Source organism: Pygoscelis adeliae, unplaced genomic scaffold, assembly GCF_000699105.1.
Source record: "Pygoscelis adeliae isolate BGI_AS28 unplaced genomic scaffold, ASM69910v1 Scaffold411, whole genome shotgun sequence".
NCBI classification, from domain to species: Eukaryota; Metazoa; Chordata; class Aves; order Sphenisciformes; family Spheniscidae; genus Pygoscelis; species Pygoscelis adeliae.
This window is the reverse complement of record NW_008824111.1, coordinates 318,390-344,750: the sequence shown is the minus strand read 5'-3', so window position 1 is coordinate 344,750 and position 26,361 is coordinate 318,390. Positions and strand designations below refer to the sequence as shown.

General features: G+C 34.4%; 1 protein-coding gene across 1 annotated transcript in view; it reads right to left on the bottom strand.

The window, feature by feature from the left end:
• Positions 1-19,050: 19,050 nt before the first annotated feature.
• The window catches only part of LOC103925497 (ERC protein 2), a 280,258-nt gene continuing 272,947 nt past the window's right edge, over positions 19,051-26,361 (bottom strand). The window contains exons 14-15 of the mRNA XM_009334228.1: positions 19,901-20,035; positions 19,051-19,074 (exon numbers count right to left, since the gene is read on the bottom strand). Coding sequence (XP_009332503.1) covers positions 19,051-19,074; positions 19,901-20,035 — 159 coding nt within the window. The remainder of the gene's footprint in view (positions 19,075-19,900; positions 20,036-26,361) is intronic.

Here is a 26,361-nt window from a genome sequence, read left to right as displayed (position 1 = left end):
AATCACTTACTTGGATGTTCTACTCATGTTAACAATGCCACTTTTCAATAGTAATGCAACATTCAAGACAGTTCATTTCACCCTGATTACTAACCATTTGAGCTATTAAATTCGCTTAGCCTTGAGCCATATGCATCCAAGACAAATCTTGTGTGTCTTATTTAAATAGCAATAGAAATTATTAAAATGTTCCAAAACTAAATCGCAGGCACTATTCCTTTCAATCCATAACTACAGCATCATAAAGTGGACTCTAAAAGGAATATCATATAGCAAATTATAATAACAGAACTAATTATAACATCCAGACTTTTTACAAAGCAAACAAATGTGGAAAAATGTGTATTTTACAAAGACGGTGTCTGCAAGATTCAACTGTGTCAGCCTTTTGATTGTTAGTATTGATTGTAAGTAGAAACAGGAAATAATCCAATTATCCAACATTTTCATTTCCTTAACAGATCCAGGGCTTTAGCCTGTGACAGAAAGTACCATAGAGTTATCTTACAACCAAGTAATTTTTAACTGCTGTTCTGCTCAAACATCAGAAAGTAGGAATAAAGACCTCAAAAGTAGTTTATGTCATAACTTTTACTCATCAAGAATACTTCTGAGAACTAAATCCAGTTGTCCTCTGGTTTAATACAAGAGCTAAGTAGCTCAATTCTACCTGAGCAACCCCCGCTGCTGAGCTAGATGAGCAGAGACTGCAAACTCCTGTGCTCACACAGCCAAATCAAGCTGTTAGCTCTCAAGTCTGTGCAAAATAGAAAAATTTATTCATTATTTTTTCTAAGTAAATCTTTTGTAAGCATCTCTTTTGTAAGATATACTTACAGCTTTTAACAGTGAATATGAGGAAATTTAGTATTACTACAAGTATTTTCAGAAAGGTTTATAGGTCTGGGACGTAAATTTTTTTCTCCCCTAGGGAAGGAGGTCTGTGACATGAATTTTCACCTTATGATAGCCAATCCACTAGACTCATGGCTATTCTACCTACAAGGACAGGTCTACTCATGAGTTCAGTCTGAAGGACAGGCTATGCCTGCTACCAGCTATTTGTTATACTACCTTTGCAGTGCTCTCCCACTTGAAAAGAAACAGCAAACAAGTTATTTGTCAAGGGTCTGGTATATAATGGTACCAGATAAATTATGTTGGCATTTGAACAAAAGAGTCAGAGAGGAATGTCTGTTTTTAAATTGGAAATATATATGGGCCTGGAAAATAAACAAAGATCTGCTCTCCACACCCAAAACACAAGAATGATGCTGACAAACAGCTGAAAATTACATTACTTTTAAATAACATCATAAACTGCTATTAAAATATCATGCAGCTGCAGTTAACAGAACTTGCTAATTACTTAAAACACAACACTAAGAAAACCCATAAACCTTTTTTATATTTTTATGTGAAAAAGAACAAATCCAGGCTCTTTTTAAGGCTGCTTATTTTTAGGAAAGAAGAAAGCGTAACTAAAAAAATTTAGAATATGAGTGCAACATGTGTGTCCATAAACACAGAGGTTATCTACACATACAACCTGCACAAGCATGACATGTAAAATTTAATCAGAAAGCATAAAACTAAAAAAGGTTTATAACTATACTCTGATAAACCAACGATGCTTTCTTTTAAATGTTAATGGTATCACAGTGCCCATTATTTTATTTTACAATTGTTGAATCTTAAACTTCTCTGTGATAGAAAGCTTCAACAGTTTAATTTTTTTAAAAATAAAATTCAAATTATTCATTATGGATAGCACTAATTGTGCATCTCACAACTATTCTAGAAAGTAAGCATATAAGATCAAAAATTATTTTGGAGATTTTATTATCATCAAATAGAACAACTGACTTGTAACGTGGCTTATAACACTACTGGAAACAAAACAAATCATACAGTCTTCGACGTGGGGTGACAGGGACCAAAGCAATATAAAGTATGGCAGCTTTAGTAACACATTAATCTTTACTTATGTGAGTAGATTTTGCTCCTCTGAACAGTCCCATTGTAGTAAATAGAATTGTTCCACTAAGAAGTAGTGACAGGAGCAACATTTCGTACAAGCGAACCACCAGGCCTGATGGTCTTAGCAATGTTGAGACCACAGTGATCATGAGCTACTACCTACATCTTCAAAGGCAAGCACCAAAGAAGTGGATATGCATTCATCAATAACTGACACACAGTGACAATATAGTATTTACTCATAATTGAAAGAGACTTAAACAAAATAAACTGCACTTTGTGCTCTTAAATATCACAACCAAATTATTGTGTGGATGTTATTCCATCAGAATATTTCAGGCAAAGAGCATGTATTGCATAGACAGATTATACTTTCCTTATTAAGCATCTGCTGCTTACTTTAAAATTTCACTAAAACATTTTAGCTTAATAGGTCGTCTCATTTTTTTCATGCATATTATAAATTCTATTCCAGTGAAATTGTATGCTTAATCTGTGGCAAACTTTCTTAAGTACCAAACTTTCATACTCGTTCTGCAAAGATATTACAGTCTTCTTACAGGGATTTTCGAGATGATAGAACAGATTAATACTAGTTTAAAGAAATTCTTATTGACTGAAAAAAAGGAAACTGTTCAGACAGATACGAATACATTCCTTTTAAAGTTTTGCACCTACCTACACCTTTAGCCACAAAAGGTTATGAAAAAATTAAACCATTAGACCACTAAACCATTAGACATAGTTTCTCATTGTTCATTGCCTATGAGAAAACATTTTTTACAGGGTTCGCAAACACACTTGTCAAGAAACACACAGGTCCATGCAGTTTAAAAGAAAACAATAAAAATTAGACTGCAACTTGAAAGAGATAGAAAAGAGTTTCTCACCCCTCAAAACAAAACTGGAACTTTGGTTTATAGGAACGGCTATGCCCATATACCCTCCTCGTCATCCTGTGTGCCAGACATTAGGAGATGCACAGAGAAGATGTTAGCATTGGAATGAAAGAAGAAAAGGTTAGTTACTTCAGTGCATATGAAATACAATTTTCTTGGCTGTTAAAAATATGATTTTTTTTTTTAAACGTAAGCCAGTGAAAACAACTGAACAAGTTTGTGTTACATATACAAGAATCTGCATCTATGGCAACCAAAAAAACAAGAACAGTGACGTAAACATTTTTCCCACCCAGTTAAAACAGTGTGTAGGAAGTAGATTATAAGATTAAATATTAAAAGATTGTTTATTTTTTAACTGCACACAATTCAAACCAACATCGATAGCAGAAACAGATCAAACCTTATAGGTAAGCAAAGTAATTACTATAATCAAATTGTCTTACATTCTGCTAGGTTAAAAGATACAAAACTGCTGAAGAATCAATAAAATCTATCATTAGCAAAGCTTACTTTTCTAACATGCTATCAATTAAATCTATCTTTTAAGCAATTCTTAAACACTGCACATTGTTGAATACCATTAGACAGTTTCTCTCCTTTTTTCCATTTTTGAACCATTAGGATTGCTCATTTATTTAGAGTTTTAATGATAGATAACATTAATGACAAATACAACAAATCATACCAATTTCATGAATTTGTTTTGAAAAGGGATTATTTTACTGTAGATATGCTGAAAGCAGAAGGTCTTTCTTTACATTTATTATAAACTTGAAGTTAAAAAGAACAAAATTAAAAACATGAACTAAACCAGGAGAGTGAAATGTTCTTCCCTGGATACATTTACTGAAGATTACTTTTTTTTAATAATTATTCTTTATCTATGCACACACAGACGTGTACATGCATATCTATATCTATAGGTCTACTGTGCCAAATTCTGATGTGATACTCAGCTTCTAGAACAGAGGTGCACAACACAATGTTTTTCATTTAACTCAGCATTTCAAAATCAAATAAAATCTTATCATTTTAGATATCCTTAAAATTTACCCATTAATATTTTAGAAACATTAAAAAATTACATGCTTTAGTTTCAAAACTTCGAAAGTTAGCTGGTGCAACATATTGCTGGCACTTAATTAAATCTAAAAACTAAATAAAATGAATGGTAATCAATTATGATTGAAATGGACAGGAATTTTAGCCTGAAAATATACACTGCCAGTATCACTACTGTTCCTAGTCCATTCTTGGAATAAAAAAGAGCTCCCAGATGTCAACTGTTATTAAAAACCAGATGTTAAGATAGATGTCTTGCATGTTGCTGAATTAAGTAAAGAAATCTGACAGTCCACTATAAACTTAGCTATCATTTAACACAGAAGAAATGTGGGTAATTTTTTTACAGTTAACTTGGAACATGTCTTAGTTATAAGGTCTGCACAACTACACCACAAAGCAAAGACACAGTAAGGCCTGAATATTCTTATTCATTTTTGAAACAAAGGGACAGATTCTGTAAAAATTCCAATGAGCTCGGTTCGCCTCACTGAAAATATGAGTGCTTCCCCCTGAATTCTACAGGAGCTACTTTTATTCAGGCCTACTAAGGCTAATTGAATTGACTTTGAAGTTGACAAGAGTTTTGCCAGAGTAAAGGTTGAAGAAAGACTGAAGGATTTGTTTTCCACTGAGTAGTTTGATCCTATTTCACTAACAGAACGCATTAGGTTAATCTTTGGTGATATCTTTAAAAACAGCAGAAATCAACAAAATGGGCAATTCAGTACGTTTCCAAATGACTCCTCCTAACTACATACAGCTGTTTTGCTGTTTAGTGTATTGTAATTCTTCAAACAGGCAGACGTTCATTTTTACTTCAATTATTTGTGTGATCTCTTTTTGGCAGAATTCTAGAAGAGCTGAAAAATCAAATATTGTCAAATATTTTTAAAGAGTATTATGGGAAATTACAGACTATATAGTTTGACACTGATCCTGATATACAATAAGCAATAAATTAAAAGCTGGAGCTCAGTTAATGTCAATCAACATCCCTTTATTGAGTACTGGTCCCGTCAAAATAACTTTCTATCTTTTTCAATTACATAGACACTCTTTTTGATAAGGTAAGTGCTTTGAAATAATATGCTGAGATTTCTGTAAGGCATTTGATTATGTGCCACAAGACACAGTGTCAGCAAAATTAGCTCTATATAGAATGAATGTTGCTGGAGAAGGAAGTGAACCTGCAGATATCTTTTCTCATCCCAAACTTGTTCTGTATTCCCGTGATCTGAAAGAAAATTCTGACAAAGACTGCTTGGAAAAGTGAACATATTTGGGATTAGCTGAATAAATGTTATCAGCCGCATATGCGTATGACTGAAATCATGTATAAAGTGTCATCATTTGAAAATGTACAGGGCAAACTTAGAAGACAGGGGACTGCAACTGAAATCAATGATATCAAAAAGGGATTTACAGATCATGGTGGAACTGAACACGTGATACAATGTTGAATTTACAAGGACAAAGGCAGAGAAAAGTTTGCTGTATCTCTATGCAGTATCATAAGACCATTAATAGAATTACACATCTGGTGCTCATGTCATACTCTCGTGAATATTTGAAAGACTGTAACCAGATCAGGAAACAGCTACAAAATTATTGAAAAATAAACTTGGCAGTGAGAAACAAAAGAGACTCAACCTAACTGGTCACTCAGAAAATATTAAAAGATTGTTTGATCACTATTAACTAACACATACAGAAAAGGAGACAGCTCTTTTCTCTGGCAGAAAAAAGCTAGATGGAGATTTATAGGATGTAATTACACTGCAAATATGGTACATATTTATCAATAGCGCATCAGTTCTGGATGACTTGAAGATTTTATATCAAGACTTAGACACTTCCTAAAAGATACGGCTAACTGTATTTAAAATAATTCAAAAAATTTACAGATTTAATGAAGAAATTATTGAGTGGTCAGGTCCAGGTTATGATCATGGTCCATTCCACCTTCAACATCTACAATTATTAAAAATCCTCTTCCAACTTTTTTCCTCACATCTGTTTTAGTAAGAATGTCTGTGCCATGATCTTATTCTATACACAAAGAGTTTATTATGTATTTTCCAATTTTAGTGATTAACAAGTTCCTAAAAAATTAATTAAACACAGTGATCTGTTTTGACAGACAACTGAATAGAAAAAACAAACCATCACTGGATTTTAAATATTTAATACTAAGAGCAACCTCAAAACCAGTCTCAACATACCATCTTGTTTTAAAAACCTGTATCTATATAGTATTTTGACTTGATTTATACCTACCCCAGAAAATCTGTTCATATCTCATTTTCAATTCCAGACACTAATTATTTACAGAAGATAAATAGACTTGCACTAACCTAAGCAGAGCTCACCCACTTAGCAACCCTATCGAAAAAGTCCAACGTTTCATAATTATGTGCTTTATTACCTAATATGTTATTGTTCAGTTAATTATGTCATATATTGATGCTAGGTAATGCACTGACCTAAAAATACTTGGTGCTTGATGACAGTTGAGGAGTAAAGTAAAATACCTACAGATATTGGAGAATGTCAACCCTCTTCTTCATTAAAAAAATGGGATTAAACCAAAGTACCACAATTTCATGATATGCGTTGTCACTTTTTAATTTAACAGAAGCCAGAACGTACAGATGCAAGATCTTAAAGGAATATTAAAAGAACTCATTGATCACTTACTCTTCCCATTATGCAGACAGGTTGTTTTCAAGCCTGCACTACCTCCTTCCAGTGCATTGGATCAAAGTTATGAGATAAGACTCAACTATCCTTGTCATTCTGCTGCCTGTTACATTTTGAGGAGTGGATATTTAATGGTGTAAATCCTAACTTAGTGTTATAGGCTTTACAGATTTTTCTGTATGGACAGGAACAACTACCCAAAAGCACTTGATAAAAAGCACGGAAGAATCAGGATTGTAGTTTTCATTGGTTTTATGAATAAACTATTCTGTCAAGAAGCTAAGGTCTGGTACCTCAATGCAAACATTCTGTAATACAGAATTCTTCACTGATGTTCTGAGGCAAATGAAGTTCATTACCTATTTTTGCATTCTTGACACACTGTGAAGCAAAATAAAAGCTGTAGTTATGCCTTATCATTTATTAATATTGGATCAGAGGCTTCCAGAAGTATGCTTAGTCTTTCACATCAGTGTGTATCCTACAGGATCATTAATCTATGGCTCTTTCAAACAATAAACTATAATCAAGCAGTTTTTGATTAATGTTTGTGTACATTAACTGCTTTCTAAACTTGGATCTTTCATTGGTTTATAGGGTCAAGAATAGCAATTCAATGACAAAAACTGCAAAGCAAAATCTCAATTACTGACAAGCAAAAAGGGAAAAAAACAAAATTCAAGAAATACCATTTAAATTGATAAATTAGTACACATGCTTTATTATTATAAAATTATTATAAATTCAAAATATTTAAGATATTGAATGCCTTGTATTTTTAGGACTGACATCCAAGTCTCTAATTTGGACATATATTTAGGTACATTACACTGGTATAATCTCAAGTACTATGAAAGCCTTTGTACTGGCGTTATTTATAGATTATAAATTCACTGAGTTTATCTCATCCTTTTTGCTAGGCCTTTCTTTTTTCTGTGCTGCTACTTATCATCTTTGCTTAACATCTTAAAAAGAAATATCTGGTGTTACTAAATATGATTTGCTGTTCTGATCCAATTGCCACAAAACCTAACATTAAAACCTCAAAACTGGCTTCAAAGTAGCAAGATGAGGAACTTAAAGAACAGTGCTTGGAAAACACTACACACAGATGTAGAAAGCTTGTATAAAGATGTCTTCTGTTTTATTATTGAAGCGTATCTCAATACAAGTTTTGCAGGCACATTTCTCAGCCATCAATTCTTTAAGGTTCATCAGTTTCAGTAGTAAATTTGAGACAGTAGCCTTCAGATAAAAGGGGCTACATTACACAGCAGGTTAGAAACAAAGGATAACTTTAATCATGGTCTACATGATTGAGTATATCTAAAATATTTTAATTATCAGATGCCAGAAATTATAAGCCTATTCGTAACCATTCTGCGTATAGCATACTCTTGATTACTGGTGAACATGAAATAGTTGCAAGAGGTTATATTTAACAGTGTGTTGCAACAGCAACAGATCTATAGCAAATACAACTGGTACTGAGAATCGGCATTTGTACAATACACCTATCTTGGGGGGGTATTCTGGATTAATTTTGTTCTCTCTCCAAGACTGAACTCCCTTTAGCAATTTCACTGTGTTGGGGGGCCTCCTGGAATGCATCCTTCAGTTAAATTTAATCAAAAAGGAATTCAGTGTGCCCACTCCAACACGCTTCTAGATATGAACCACAGTGCATTAAGTGGGAATGATCAGAAGATTTGATTCAAATCTGCACTCTTGATCAGAATGAAAACCCTAATGTAGATGGACTCAAAGACTGCAAAATTCTGCATTACTATGAGGCCCGCTGGTGTATAAAATTTGGTTACCTGAAGTGAAGAATATAGTGAAACTGACTCAAAAAACAGACAGCAAATATTTCCACGAAGCTGAACACATCCCCTCAGTTTTGTGGCATGCAAGTATCTTTACAAAATCCATTCTTTAAATAAAAATAAAAAATAAAAAAATCCTAATCTCCTTTTAGACAAAAGCTTTCGCAACACAGGCAACATTAAAAACTTGATGAGTTAAGCTTTTCTGGCTCTCTTCCCACAATAGAAGACCCTTCCTGACAAGGCTCGTCACATTTCCCTTTCATGTGCCGGCACGCTAAGAATTAATGTCTTAACTTGGGTTAAATAAATCTAGTGATAACCTGCTCATCTCTTGAACTAACTTTCTGATGACTGATTTACACTACTCTCCTTATTATCTATGGCTACTAATGGGTCATTAAACATGTAACTACTGGCTCTGGACTGTGAAACTGTCCTACTTACAGCAAACAATTACATTAACAAATATTAATTTCCCCTTGTGACACAGAAATCTACCTGCTAAGTAATGACATTTCTTTCAAATCAAGAACTTAGCCGAAAATCAGGATCTTTCAGAGCTTAGAGAGACTTTTATCTGCTACTCAGTTTCCAGGAGTAAACATAGCTGAGGACTAATCTCACGAACTCTCCATACACAGACCAATTGACTACAAAAGAGTTTTGTGCATGAATGATTTGAAGAATTGAGCCTGTAACTGGAAAGGGGAAAGACTAACAGTGGGTTCATTTAAGGCTTTGGTGTGTAGAGTTTTAGAAGGTCTTTATTTTATGTTTCATTTGTATATTCAAAAAGTTGAATGAATCTTAAAAATTGCTTCAGCAATATGGATTTATGTCACAGGTCTATTTTCAAACCTATCCGTAACAGAAGGGGTCACAAGTAACCATGCATCATACAATTATGAAAATGACCATAAACCCCATCTCACCATTTGTTTTATTTGTATATAGTTAGGTTAAAATCAAACATAAATACTAGTGATGGGGGTAAGCAGAGGATTGTTTCTGACCACTTACTTTACAACACCCAGACTAGCATTAACATGAATAAGATGTTTCACCAGATACTCGTGCATTCTAAAGCTTTATCACTAGATGAAGCGGAAACCCAATGCTTCTTACAAGAAGTGGTCCGTGAAATCAGATTTGCAATGCAAAAATTTATGGTCCCCTTTGTAGTGAAAGCCTGTGACATGTTATCTCACTTAAGTAACCAGCGCCAGATATGCAACTTTTGTTATCAAGTTACTGTCTCCCAGAAATGCATTTTTGGCTCTTTCAGCTGGTCTAAAGACCTATTTTAGACTATGATGGTGGCAGCTAATTTTTCTAGTAAGAAATATAAGATAAATGTAAGCCTCTATATAAGTGTTTTATATTCTAACAACACATTCGGGGGAAGTGAGGGGGAGAGGTTTCTATAGCTAAACATGATCTCAAAAAATTCTTCCATATGTGGAAAAGACTGCAAAGTTAACATACAAATATAGGTATATATAAATATACACACTGAGCAGTATGTATACATTTATATCACATTCATTAAACCTCAAAACATAAAATAAATTCATTTATGTAAGCAAAGGAGAGGTATAACTTTTCAGTATACAAAATCCATCTCCTGGAGGTATCATAGACAGCAAAACCTATTTTCTACTTCTTACTTTTAATACAGCTCCAGTTTAGCTGGTGTCTTACTCAAAATACAAATTTAATATAATTAAAAGGTATAGGGAAAATTATCTGGCTACAATATATTACAATTAAGAGGTAGGAATAACAAAAATATTAACAAATATTACAAACTTCTACTGGTTCTTACTTAAATGAGAAACCTTGAGTAGAACACAATGTTTGTAACTGTAAAACAGCAGTATACCAAAATCAAGAACTAGAGTATCCCTGAAAGATAAAATCAAACTCAGAGCAGACTCTTCCAAATTTCAAGGCTCTTTCTTTTGTTCCATCACAAGTACAGTGTAATCTACAATGAAATTTAGGTTTGAAACCAATCATATTATCCTCAAAATCTGGGCAAGCCTCTGTGGAAGACTATTTCAGTTTTAGGGTAAAGTAGATAGAAATACCTAGATAGATGTCAGAGGCAGGAAAAATTCTTTGTATCTACTGAAATAAGCATATAACAACACTTACTGACTTTTGGGAAATGCTTAGACAGAAATTACATCCTCATTAGAAGAGAAGTATTTGCCATTCAGTAGTGTGTTTATAGTAAACAATATAGCTGTGATAACTGCATATAATTTAATCAGAAAACTGACTTTTTAATGGTGACCATGATACAAATAGGATTTTATTGCATTCAGTGCAACAAGTCTGAACAATGTGTGATATGAATCACAAGTTCTTTGTTCCGGAGGGAGAATATCTGTAGCAAAGATGAAAAATTAGAGGAAATACTTAAAAATGTGAAAGCATTTATATGACTAATTTGCACTGCACTCCTGAGATCTCAAAACACTAATTAATACAGCACAATACTAGTTATTTACAGTGGATATGCCTGGGATTGTTTATATTGAATGTACCGACAAGCAAGCCTTGCCCTGCCCAAATTCCTAAATTAGATAAATCCATGTGACTCCAATGAGCTTAGTGCAGGCTCAGCACGGTGCTAATGCAATTGCGTGCTTCCTTGCAGCTTGAGGCACCAGCAGAACAAGTTCACATACATTTAGTGAACAGACAAGAGCAAGCTCACACCTGCCCAAATACAATGTGTAAACATACAGGATAAAGAAACACACAGAATATTAAACAAAATCTGGGTCAGGGAGGGAGCCAATAATTCCAATTTACTGCATTAAACAGCTATATCATATCAATTCTTTTATATACTAAAATGTCACTGGTGCTTTGGGTTTTCCCCTTATTTTTGTTTCTTCTTTCCTGAACAACTAAAAGACAAAGTTTTAATGTTGCAGAAAACTCCAGACATGATATTTCAGTTTTCCAGATACTAACCTTCTGCTCAGATTAACTTTCTACCTACAGTCCAAAGAAATCTGAAGAATTTTACACTTTTCAAATAACCATGGTTATTTGAATAAGCTAAAATAATCTCTTTTGGTTTATGTTTGTCCTCATTTTAAGTTGTGTTGTTTGGTTTTGTGTTTTTTTTTTTAAATACAAATCCCAGTTTCAATATTCCTGAGGCCTATTCAGGAGTTTGAGGTTGGCAATTTTCCAGTATGGCCACAGAATATAAGGCATTGTGCTAACAGCCAGGGCTGCCAAAATACACAAAGTAGCATGCACTCCTTTCCCTAAAATTATATATGGATCAATACAGTGATTTGCAGATCAGGATCCAGACACTAAAATAATAATCATTGTTTGACTGTCCTGTGGCTCTGATTTCAAAGTCATCCACCTCAAACAAAATCCCATCTGACCTGTTCAGAGTTTTTCACATATCGCCTTTCAGCAACTCCAAGCATATTTAGCAGTTCCAGCTGATGAACAGAGACCTGTTGCCAAGACCAGTCACCACTTTACAAATCAATAAACACTTTTTTTAAGAGCACATGGTCTTCTTCAAAAAGTTAGTTTTTAGTGGCATACTCCTACTTTGCAACAGTCAGATTGTTGTCAAGTTTCGTGCATCATTGCACGTAATTTTTCTCAAATGAATGAGTTTACCAGCATACTTTAAAAAATCTTTTTAAAATGACACATATTTAATACTAAGACAGCTATCAGATAGCTCTTTAAAAGTTAGCTTTCTGACAGGAGAGCGGCAGTAAGGGAAGCTTCATAGATACACACTGCCCCATCAATGATTCTATGATTCTATGATCACTGTCCTAACAAGAAGGACTTTTCCTTTAGGTAAGAGGACAGTTCAGAAACCTTGAACTGCCTTTTAGGCCTCTTTGCTGAGATTCCAGAGTAATGGAAAACTTGATGGTGAGTTTGTGACAAACTACTTCTAAACACCACCACCTTGTAGAAGGGCCATCAAAAATGTTTTAAATAGGAACAAAATCTCTACGTAGCCAGACTGGATTAAAAGATGTAAAAGGACATGCTACATGCTTACAACACAACGTGACATTCCATCCTCAATTACAGCTTCTAAGTATAGGGCCAACTTTTTGGAAAGCAGCCAGCTCCTACAGCCTTATGGCACGCCCTATGATATTCATATTTTTCTAAAAATCAGATTCTTTTTTATGAGAATATCATCTCTCATCATAAAGCAAAATTAAAATACATTTGTAGCCTTGTTGACCATGGAGCAAAGCATTCAACTTTGATTCAACTACAGCTTGGGAATTCAGGAAAGTCTTATGAGATGAGAAACACCTTACATTTTATGTCTTTAAAAATCTCCAGTACTACGGGAAGTAAGAAGATTTGATAGTTCTTATAATCATCAGGATTGGCAATAAAGCCCTGAAGTATGAAAATTCTTTGGATGTCATACCTTCAGTCTTCCACTGTGTGGATGCAGAATCAAGTTCTTCCATATGCCGTCTCAAATAGCATAACTTCCTACTAAGAATGCCATCAAACTAACTTAAGTATATCCTAGACACATACATGTAATAGATTACCGACACAACTTCTTTTAAGTCCCTTTTTTATGTAGAGATGCTGCTTTTAATTTAAATAATCAAGTACAGTTTTTTACTACATAGTCCATAAGCAGCAACTTGAACTTAGGACCTTTCAACCACATAGCAAAATCTCATGAACTTGAACAAGAAAGTCCTGGGTGATAGCAAAAGAATGTTATTTGTTATGTGGAGATCATCCTAGAGTTAGAGATCTGTGATACGTGCCAATAAGTTAAGGACTGTTTCAGAGACAGCAAGGAATGTAAAATCCCACAGAAATTAATAGTAAGTGAATATGGGTGACTAAAGCCCGAAACTCAGAACAGGATACAAATATGGAGGGGCAGAAAGGCTTCTGAGATTAGACAACCAAAGGGAATGAGATGTCTCAATTTGACTAGACTTGTGGTTAGCAAGACAGAATTCCCTGTTTGTTAGTAACTTACAGGCCTGTAATGATACTAAAAGTGCAAGAAAAAAATGACAAAAGGACTGCAGTACAGTAAGGCAGCTGTGGCAGAGAATACAAATGTGCTGATTCTTATCAACTTTCAACAGTAACAGCAATTTGCTTCAAGAGCACACAATCACTTGTGTGACACAAACAGGCACTTCCTTCAAAACATTTTCAATACAAGGAAGAAAACTGAAAGATGATGTGGGCAACTGAGGCCAAGAGAAAAAGTTTTTAAGGAAAAACAGTTAAATATGTAGAGGTGAGAAATAAGAGAGGCAGGGAGTTGGACAGTAGGCTTTGTGATGAAGTCTACACTATGGGGCAGGACAGTTTCTAAATCTGGAAGTTCAACTTTATTTAGCCGTGGGGTTTTTTTGTTCCAGATAGATCTTGGATGCAACTATCCAGATTAGATTACTGTAATGCACTCTACAAGGGGCTACATATTACAACTCCTTGGAAACTGAAGCTAGCACAGAATGCTTATTAAGCTCATTTTCATGCTAGGAGTATTACACCCGCACTCCAGGATACACACTGACTGCCAAAATGTTTCCAGGTGGAATTTAAGAAAGATTGCCAACTCTCAAGCCAAAACTGAGGAGAATAAATTTAAGTTTTTAGTGCAAAGCTGCAAAATTATCTTTTTTCCCAAGTTTTTAAAGACTGGTAAAAATGGCTAATATTGCAATGTTATTGACATGGCAGCACTCAATCCCCAGAAATTTATTTATGTCAAACAAAAATCAGATGCACCAACATAACTAGGGAACACATCATGACTCACTGTAACATGACCATGTGTACAGGCAGAGGAGCGTTAGTCTTCCTACTGCTTGTGAAGTTTTCTTACATCTTCCCCAGAGTTTAGGTCCAGACATACAAGGGCAAAAAAGATTGCCAACCTATAGCTCTCCCTAAACAGAAGAGCAAAAAAAGAGGGGATAAAGGCAAGAAGGGGCTGGAAACTTGGCTTTGCTCCCTAGCAGCAGCCAGAAGACCTAAACACATCCATTACATCTGAAAAAAGGCGCCCAGCTAGTTCCTACAAGAGAAGTCAGAGATCCTATCCTCAACTATGTCTAGAGCCATGCTGCCACATGCTGCCCATAGCAGGATATGGTATCGAGTAAGTTATAACAAAAACATGATCATTAAAACAAAATGTCAATACCTGAACCAAACAGTACCACATAAAAAGTATGCATATTTCAAGCAGGATGTGTGTGTATTTTTCTTCCAAGAGACTGGTGGTACACCATTCTCTTCAAAGGGAGTATAGACTCACAGGAGCATATATACAGTGTTTTACATCAGTAAGTGGGAAATGTCTTATTCTTCCTTACAAATATGTACTCAAATGCACATGTACATACTTTTAGAGCCATATATAATATACGTGTTTCAAACCACCAGCAGTATGCTGGATTATGGTAATCAAAAAACACATATCTAGAATTTATGTGTAATACACTATTGAATGGGAAACACAGGTTTGTATGGCACATGGCAATCATATTGCTGTACAAAAGAAGGCTGTACGGAATGGTAAATAACACAACACAGAAAGTAAAAAAAAAAACCCATTATTGAAAAATGTAAGCTAAAGCAATGACTAGAGTTCAGTTATGATTGTCATTGACTGTGCTGTTCTCAAAGACTATTTCAGCAAGGATTTTGCTATGGATCTCCTATTTGCTTGCTTGACAAATAAACATTTGCTGAGCTAATCCATTGTTCACAGAGTCTGTGGAAATTTAGGGATGGCAGTACTTCAGGAGAACACCTACTCCAAGCCCAACGCACCAACACAAGATGAAATAAAGCTATTGTCATGTGCCACAGATATTAATCTAAGCTGTTCTTAAAAACCTCCAAGAAAGGAGCTTTCATTAAATCTATATGAAAGAATGTCCACATTTTCTTTCCACTTACAGATTCATTAGACTCAGTGAAAAAGTTTCCTTTTTTAATAACTAACCTAGTTATTCTTAGTATAAATTAAATTTACCACTCCTACTCTTTCTTCAGTGGGCACTGGAATACAATTGATCATCGTCTTCTTTACAACAACATTTTATGTATTAGAAGACTTATGTCTCCCCTTCAGTACTTTCTAGACTAAACAAACCCAGTTCTTTAAGCCTTCCTCACAGGTCATGTTCTCTAAAACTCCTATCATTCTTGTTGCTCTCCTCTTGTCCCTTTCTAATTTGTCTGTCTTTCTTAAAGCATGGTGATCAAAACTGTATACAGCTTTTCAGATGAGGTCTCACCAGTGCTCGAAAGAACAGAATAATTGCTTCCTGCTTCTTTTCCAGTATTACATCCATCTCAGAATTAGATCCAACTTCATTCCATTGTTGCCATATATTATGTGCAATCCAGATTCCTTTTTCCATGCTATTGCCTCATCAGTACATGTGACTTCTCCGTTGTAAATGGACTTGTCTTTACTGAATTACAGATTAATTATTCTAGACTTTCTCTCAAGTTTATTGAGACTGGAGCAGCTTATTGAGCAGTTTAACTGCTCCTACTATGCCTGCAGCTTCTTGCAGCTTGGTTCATTACCAACAATATTCATGTTTTTTTCTATTTCATCACTGAAAGAATTTCTAAAAAAATACTCCACAGAAGCAGATAAAGGACAGACCTCTTTGGAACCCTGCTGTAAATGTCCCTCCTGTCTGACAGTGAGTAATGGAAAATTTGTCTGTAGCATGTTATTTGTATCAGTTACACACCCATCTCATGGTGATTTCATAATTAATTAAAGTAAAATAGTATTATTTACAGTTACAGCTTTTATTATTGTAATGCATTTTACATTACATGTTAATTACATTACAAATTACTGTACTTATTTGTATATTACAAATATATGGTGGGACAGTGTTAAAGGCCTTATGAATTCAAAGTATGTCACAGCTACCACTTTCTTCTTTAGCCACAAAGCCAGTTACCCTATCAAAGGAAATTAGATTTGCTTGACATAATTTGTCCTTGACAAATACAGGCAGACTAAATATAGGATGGGTATGCTATGTAACAGCCATCCAGACCTGCATTCTGTTTCAGAGAGTGGCCCAAAACTGTCACCTAGGAAACAGTGCAAGAATAAAGTGAGTACATAGTAGTAAACAATCTCATATCTTCAAGAACGTAATGCAAAAATAGTTTATCTGGTCTAGGATAGGAACCACCAGTTGATGATTAGGAAACGAGGATAAGGGTGCAGCAAGTATAAAGTGATCTGATATACACTGAGATGGATAGATAGATACCGACATACAGTCTGATACAGACATCAAGCTACTGAAAATGAACAGTAAAAAGACTACTGGCTTTCTATTGATTCACTGATTAATAATTTATTCCATAACTTTCCAGGGCCTAAAATAAAGTTATTCAAAAATCCCCATAGATTTTATTTGTGAAGATGAGAACAGTGTTTGCCTTCCTCAAGCCTCCAAGGATCTCCTATATCCTCTATGAGAGTTGTTGAATATAATCATAAATAGTTCAGAGTAAAACTGAGAATACTAGCACTAGTAAATACTAGTAAAGTAGCTAATATTTTATGTGCTCTGTCTTTAATCATGTACCCATCATTCATATAATTTCTTAAGTTTTTTAAGTTCTTGAAGATGTTTTGATACCGACTTTCGTTATGCTTCTTAGCCGTTCTCTTCCCTGAATAACCTGTTATTGTGCATTGACAAGCACCTTCTTCACTAAATGTTAGCTCTCTTACATTGTCTTGTCCCTCAAATTTTCTTTACAGGTTCAGGTTTCTTGAATTAATTGAAGCCAGTGTCTGGGTTTCAGTAACAGAGGTTGTTGTTACCTGTTTTTTCACATCTCTTGCCTTCATTCTGTTTTTCTCATTCTATTCCTTGCACAAAGTCAAAACCTTTTTTATTTCATTGTCATTTCCAGACAATTTTACCTTCTCTTATAAACTCAGCCAACTTATAAACTCAGCCAACTCTCTGTCAATCAGAAAAAGAACCAAAACCAAGACAGCAAGTCCTTAATACCCTTCTCCACTTTCTGAAAGAAAAAGTTGTTCTTAACCTGTTCCAAGAACTCGAAGGATTCTGTGTTCTGTTGTTCAGGTTTTGGTTTTGTTTTTTTTTTTTTAGTTGGTATCCAAGAAATTGAGTTTTCTCATACTTACCAGCTCCTGTCTTTAGTACAACTCTCTTGGTCATTCTAAAAAAAAAGCATCATTTGCCTCTTTGTCTCCTATTCCTGATCAAGTAGTCTATCATACAGCCCCGTTATAACTTCACCAGTGTTTTTCCCTTGTATTTCTACTCAGGCATTATGAACTTATAAACTAATTTAGTATCAAACAATGATTCTTTATATAAAAGCAATGTTTTATTTTTCCCCAGGCTTCTCTACCTGAGAAAGAGTTACTTGCTTCCATAACCTGCTTTTCCTACTCCAGATAGATACATACATGGATAACTTTCCCCCTTGTCCTACTGTGACTGAGCTCCTCCTAAAACTCGTACAACTCTCACTCATTGTAGTAGGCTGAAGAGTCATATAGTGAAAAGAAGTCTATCTTAAAATTTTAAAGTCATTTTCAGGCCGGACTCCATCCATAGCTGACAGGCTCTCCGCTTACTAAGCATATTCATCTGAAATGGTATAGTGGCACCCAGTATCAGCTGGAACCACATGGCATGGTGGCAGCATGGCTTACATATATGTTTTAATTTCAAAATGGAAGTTTGTTTCTTGAAATTTTATCTACTACAGCTTAGCTTCTTTCATTTGTATTTCTTGTGGTTTAGCATTTCATACACATATACACATACATGCATGCGTCTACACACAACACACTATTTTTTACCATAACAAATTTTTAACAGTATCAGACCCAGACACCTCAGAAAACAATTATGAAAACATGTTCGCTGGCAGAAGGGTATTTTAAGGCTGAGATAAAGTTGTCACTAGAATTTGAAATACTATTTTGGTGTGTAGATATACAAATATAATGTACATTTTAGATAATTACATATTAATTTATTATTTTCAATACTATAATTTTATGATATCTAGCTATAACTAATAGCTATAACATTATTAGTAATAGCTATAGCAATACTATAGCATTATTTTCAATATTATAACTATAAAATTAGAGCAGAGACTTTATTTTTGGTGGATCTGGTCTTTAAGCTTTCCAGAAATAAAAGGCGCAGCAATTTCTGTTTGGAAACATCTGTTTCAAACACATCAAAACAAACTTTTCAGTCAAGGTGTCTGCTTCACCCAGTAGTCTATGAACCAGAAGTACTGAGCTTGCACACTGGACACTTAGCAAATTTCTGCCTATTGACAGCAACATTATCTGCAAAACCACATTAAAGTATTCCAAGAGACAAAGTGTTGGAATGCTAATAAACCACAGAATATCACAACCTCCTCATTCCAAACATATACAGTGTAAATATTAATTTAAAACTATGTGACAGTAAACTTGTTTTAATAATTTTGTATTTTAATTTTCACTTAACCTTCATATCAATATCCTGAAATATTATCAATAAAAGCAAATGAGTTACATATTTACAAAAATATTTTTGTTTAAAAAATTGTGTTTATTTGTAAACAAATTTTGAAATTTACAAAATCAAAAAAGTGTTGTGCTTATGGATGTTTTTTCACCCTGGGTGGAGGAGAAAAGGTTCAATGCTAGCATGCTCAATTACCATACTCTAGAAGACCATGTTATTGGGACAGTTATTTGCCCTTTCTGAGACACAAGACTCTAAGAAGAATAATATTCTAAGAAGAATAATACTGAATTACTAAGTATTTTTAAACTAAAACGTCTCTGGAATTTGGTTTGTCTTGCCTAGTAAAAATGCATCACTATTGACGTTAAGCCATACCTGTTATTTGAAAGCTTCAACAGAAAGATACTTTCAAAAACAGTTTAGAACCATTGGTTTACAAGTTGCCAAAGGGAACTGCTGCACAGGTTTTTCAATACTAATGATTAATGCATTTACTTTAAATAAACAAAAAACCTATTCCAAAAAGTGCATGCTTCTGTAATCACTAGTAATCACTAAGTAGGAGATTTTTCACTGATTTTCTACTGAAAAAGTTGACTTACGAAATGCTGAAAATAGCTGCAAAAATTCTAAGGAAAGATAGGTAAGAAAAATATAAGACACCAGACAAAAAGCCAAAATGTTTCAATTGTTTCAGGGATGGAAATAAATACCAGAGCTATTAGTTTCAGTTCAAAGAACACATCACTTGCTTATTATTTCTTTGGAATATTTATTTTATCTTGAAATATCAAAATAGTAAAATTATAAAACTGAAGGTGAGAAAGGAGTGACTAACCTGATCTGGAGAGGGTCTGTGGTTGGAGTGTTGTGGCCTCCCAGGAGATCGATGATGGTGGTGGTGGTGATGGTGGTGGTAGTGGTGATGGTCATCATCGTAGTTATCTGCCATCAGCTTCATTCTGTTTTGTGTCTGTTTAAGACGTAAAGTGAGACAATTCTATTACATGCTGGAATATATTACTCTAACACTGTTTTAGGAAGATCTTAGCTCTTTCTTAGTGCCTTTTTTTTTTTTTTTGGTAGCTGTAAGGATCTAACAATAGAAGTCCGGACTGCTGGCTCGCAAAGAAAAGGAAACAAACAAAAAGATAACAAAGTATGTGAACACATCTTCTGTCTCAGTTTTCACATGAGTAGAATTGCACAAAAAAGTCAGAAAGGGATATGATCAAGGATGTTGTGTTTGAAGGGTGTCAACAAAGACATTCAGCTTTTCTAAGTGTACTATTTTAGAACAGTTTCCTATTTTTTCCAGTCTATTATTATGTCTTGCTAATTAACTTGTAAAATCTCACTGAAAGGAATATTAAGTGTATTTCAAATATTTACAGTTAGCTACTGAGGCATGTCAACAACAATCATGATTAGTTATGCTAAAAGCTCTATTTTAGCTTAATTATTTTAATTGTACATCAAGGTCACCCTGCTAAACAGTAAGTTAAAAGAATCTGAAAACTGATGCAGACACAGGCACTTAGAGAAATAAGTGATTATGGAACTTGACACGTTACTGAATGAAAGTAAGTCTTAGATATAGATCTTGAAAAAAAGATCAACACTTCAGCTACTGCTGTGTACAGATAATAAAATCTATGTCACCATGAGATAACAAGAGACATCACTGCTCTTTATCACTATTACAATTGTTCCATACCATGAAATACATAGAGTGGAATAATTCAAACCTTGTTCATAATACCAAAAATATCTTACTACCAATTGCCCAATACCAGTGGATACAGTACTTATTTTTTCTGTTAGTATGACTGAAGGCTGTCTCAGGCAAACTTGTTAACCAAGTTAACTTGTTAATCAAGTTTTACTTATTTTTGCACTAACAAAACCCAGAAGAAAATGCTGTCAATTCTCAAAGACCTCTTCCAAAATTAGAAGAATCGATTAGAGACATATACAATTAATATCATGCAGATGACTGAAGGAAAGATAACAGTCAATACACTTAATGTCATCTTCAAAAATCTCACCTGAGTCTTATAGGAGAAAGGTTGTTCTTGAAGGAGTATTATCTACTTTGTGCCAATTCTCTATGTGGACATCATTTGAGTTGGTCAAGCACAACCAAGTCTACTTTGCACATAGACACTTTTGGTGAACAGTTAAGAAATGAGAATGAAATCAATTGCAAAAAGCCACAATTTAGTTCTACCCATGCTCCGAGGTAGCAGGATTCATGCTAACTCCAGTGAGGACGCTGGCTAAACACATTACCCCAGGACTTTGCCCAAACTAATGAGTTCTAAAGGACCAACTTAAACACATGAATTTAAACACAACTCATTTGTTTGGGTATGTTCCTATATTAACAGGTCTAACTGGCTTCCAATTCCAAGTGCCCGTGAGATAGCTAGTGTCCCATAGCTAGTACGTGGTAAATTTACTTGCAGGACTATTGTAAATTGATTTTCCTACGAGAACAATCCTATATCAAAATCTCCGTTAGGAAAATTTCACTGGTAAGTATATTTTAATGGAAAATGTAGAAACTCAGAGATTGCTATTAAATTCCCCAATTTTAATGTTTTTTCCTAAAGTAGAAAAGAGATTTGGGAAAAAAGCAAACTAAATATTCATATTACACAATATTTGAAGTATAACAAAATCTAATACAAGGAAAACTATGAACCACAAGGATCACAGGAAATCCTGATGTGTCTTTTTAGCAATTATTTTTTTTTGAAATGTCACAATGCTTCTCAAGCACTTCACATGATGTCCATTAGAAGGATCATAGAAAACTATTTTACAGGAGGGGACATGTACTCGGTTCAAGTAAAAACAAACAAACCACCAAACCAAACCAAACGCTTAAGGCATCCGCAATAACAAGATAGAGGAACAACCATGGATTGGATGTGTACATGCTTTAGTCACTGTCAGACTCTTTCTGAGCATCTCTATAGCACTAAAAGAGCATCTTCTCAGTGTGTTACAGAATAAATGTCCTCCACAGGTCAAGTGGTGGATTCCTTTGAACAGGAATTGCACTGGCACTATATGGTATCATTTCACATTTTTTAACACTATTTTCTGCCCAGTTGGAATAATTTCATTTTCTCCCTCCCAGATAAGAAGATGGAAGCATAGAGCTGTATGAATTTCCATTATGAATTTCTACCGATTTTGCCAAAAGACCAACTCAATCTGAATCACCATAGTTGGTCTGTTTGTCTTTAGATTCAAAGAGGAAGGCCTTTTGAACAAAAGAGTGGAAAAGATGAAGAATTAATAGACAAATAATAACCCACTTACTGTAAACACTGTAATATCCTGCCTCTTTGGGGAAGCTCCTAACTTTTTATTAGTTTATTTTCTTATCAATGAACAGCCTTAAATTTCCTACCTTTCAACTGTATTCCATAAAAGAATGCAAAAGTTAAACAAGATGATATATGCAATCCTAAAAGTGTCCCCTGTAATGAGGTGTTGGGGATTAGACATGTCATGGGATAAGAACTGTAAATGAATGATGTCACCTTTCTAATTTGGTGCTGAAATATAAATAAACCACTTCTAATGTTTCTTCCTTTTGGATGCCAGATTGCAGTAAAATGTGCACAAAGAAATGTTAATGCTGTAATAGGCTTCCTTTAGTGTGCCTGTTCTGGAAACAAAATATATAAGAAATGTGAAATGAGAATTTCTTTTCCACTCAGGTGATCAGCAAACCATCCAAACTTTTATATGACTTGTGATTGCCATTAATTTCTTAAAATGATCCTAAATATTTTGCAAAATATTATTTTTAAAAGCTTTTTGTTTTTATTTGTTAGCTCTTCACAACGATAACTAATACAAGTTTGAGGTTCTGTTTGTCTTTGCTTTAGCTACTGTCAGAGCGCTATACTTCCACACTGAACTGTATTTTCCAGGTATGCTTAGCTTTGACTTAAGAAGTACAAAACATGGTATGATTTCAAACTTTTTAAAAGATGAACAGGAGGATTTCTAGAGGAGGAACAAAAGTAAAGCCATCCAGAGGAACACTACAATCCTTTTCAGGTCCTTCTAAACAAAAACCTGTAACATTACTTCTGTTTGCTTCCCTTGTTAACTCTTTTAATCTTTGGTAGGCTTTGAAATGCCAGGTATATTTTTATTTGAGGAAGAAATTAATTAACCACATTGGAATTCATTCAGAACCCCAGGGCTTCACACCCCTACGCTTACATACAAGCACATACACAAACACATAGAAAGGCATATACATTTTAGGACGTTGGTTTATCAGACAGACAGTAAATCCTCATGGTCTGCGTCCTGTATCAACACATTAGGACACCGATTCAGTACTAACTGCGAGGGAAAAATACCACCTACTGACCTGGCAATGCCATCATTTCCTGCAACATCTTCAGCATACTTGAAAATTTCCTATTCAAGAATATCCAAGAACTTTTCTTACATTACTTTTGAAAGCACAAGAGATTATTCAGTATGACTTTTCTGGATGATCAGGAAACTCGGTCTTGGAATGAACAATTCATGAAAATTAGAGTGATGCTTGTACATGCATTTAAACTGTGCCATATCTAATTTGCATCATATGTTACTCTGCACAAGTTACTCCATATCTGAAATAGTTATATTATATAGTTTACAATTTTATTCACATTTTCCTCTCAAAACTATTATTATTGATACAATTTTCCCGAAAACAGGGTTTCTCAAAATTTACATAGCCACAGCTCTGACAACAAAATTATCATACCAATAGTTCTTTTTGAAAATGCCTGGTGAACACCAGGCCCACACCTGAGAAGGAGCAGTTTTTAATTTGGATTTATACTAGGAAAGAAAAAAATGTTAACTTGTAAAATGCAGCAATTAATTAACTGCATCTCCAACAGACCATGTATTAGTTTTAGTCTAAACAGTTTCCTCAGATTTTTTTGCTTTAAATTTATTGACTACATTCAATAAATACTGCATCCATTTTGAAATAAAGGAATGATAGAGGACTTAAAAGCAGCTTAAATCTAGGTGCACAGGTATATTAACCCTTAGGGCTTGAAACAGTTGTCTTTGATCATTCAATATCACTATTTGCTAAGCTGTCAAGGTCATGAATGGTATGTGTAACTGAATTTTTAACCCACTTACCAAAGAATTTATTATCTAGCACTGTAAGAAAACTGACAGATATTTCTTGTCCTCCTAAAATTCTGTTGAGTTTAAGTAAGGAACTACTGAAGTAAAATCAAAGTCATTGATTGACTGGTAACAGACTAAATAGCTTAACAGCAATCTGTAACTGTAAAACTATAATATTAAAACTGTCTTTTAAAAAATATTTTAGCAAGGTGGCAATAGGGAACTATGCTTTGATCTGTCATCTGGATCAAGTTAACAGCAAAACTCTCATGAATGGGGTTCAAATGAGGAAAAATAGTAAGATTTGTTGCTCTGGGATATAGGTGTAATACCATTCAAGAGCTGTTACTTTCCTTTGGATTTTCTTCTCAATCTCTCTTCACTAAATGGAATTTGAAATATTTCTAGAATATTCACTTTCAACAGGGTAGGTTTTTTCCCTATATAATATGGGAGGGAGGCAGACATAAGGCCTACAAGCTATCCTGGAGATATCCTTTGGTCTAATTATTAAAGCATGGAATTTAAAATCTAGAGACCCACATTCTAGCTTTGATTCTGCAATGGCTTCTTGTTGTCTTCAACGACACAGAACCTCTATTTCTTGCAATCTCACTATTTGAAAATAAGCATGCTAATATTTCTACAAAGGACTTTGAGATCTTCATGTGGCACACGTCTAGTTCTAGTCTTCCTGATTTTCACTAATAAATGATTTAATCTGAGATTTTTTTTCCTAAGAATAATTTTAGAAAACACAAATAAAATCTTTTTTTAACTTTGAAAACTAGAAGGTAAGGATCAAAAAAATTGTGTGCTTAAGACTACATAGTTCACCAAGTTTATCGAGAAGTTGTATAAACTTAGTGGAATTAACCTGGATTTAATGAAAGCATGTGCAACTGCGACTGGTTTTCCAGTATGAATCCAGTGCTTCAGGCCTGAATTCCATTAGCTGAGGGTTAACAAAATGTTTGCTAATTAGGCCAGCTCTGTACTTACTCTCTCCAAATAAAATCAGTTTTCATGTCAGAAAAATATTTTTATGCATTCTTTGAAAACTGTTATCATCTGAAGACAAGTGAAGAATTTCTTATCATTTCTACTGCTGCACAACACAAAAGTTGCCAACTGCCATAGAATACAATTTATAGCTGATTTGTTATTTGATACGTTGCAGTTAATTAAATATTGGACAACAAATGCTGTACTTGGCCTCAAACATCCTTAAAGTTTACCAAATTACATTCATCACTCACAATCTGTTAAAAGACTATAACAGTTTGCACGAAATGAAGACTTTACGAAAACAGCATATATTTGTTCATTAAAAACTACAAAATATTCCACAATGTACTGTTACATTTGTGTAACAGAGGAAGACAGTCTTGAAAAGTAGCTACAAAAGGCATTTCAGAAGGCAACACAGAATGCTGTGTTTCTAAGTAACCCTTATGTCGACTTCTAAGACCAAAGAAGTCATCACAGGCTACATTGAAAAGTAAAATTAAATGCTGCATAAAGCCTGTATTTCTAGAACTTGATCAAGTTCACTGCCTTTTTTTTTAAACTCTTCAGCAAGTTTCCATTTATTTCACTTCTGTTATCCGATCATCGTTAAATATTTTTCTGAGATCAAAAATAACAAGTTCAAGCTCCAACCTTGGAGTCTCTAAAAAACATGTTCAACATCACTGTCATTTAGTTCTACCCTCTTTGAGCATCTCAAGCTTACGAGAGATACATGCATCCTGCATAAGTGATTTGATAATAAGCCAAATAGTGAGCTTAATTTGCCATCTAGAAGAGATTTAAGAGAGATTTCATTGCAAAGTTTCAGTTGAAACTTATTTTGCTTAAACTTCTTGATATACATAGATATTTTTGAGCACTGGTTCACTAATTATCTAGCTGAAGCAAAAAAGAGAATGCCAAGGCTATTATTCATAGAATCATAGAATCATTAAGGTTGGAAGAGACCTCTAAGATCATCGAGTCCAACCATCAACCCAACACCACCATGCCCACTAAACCATGTCCCTAAGCGCCTCGCCTACACGTCTTTTAAATACCTCCAGGGATGGTGACTCAACCACTTCCCTGGGCAGCCTGTTCCAATGTTTA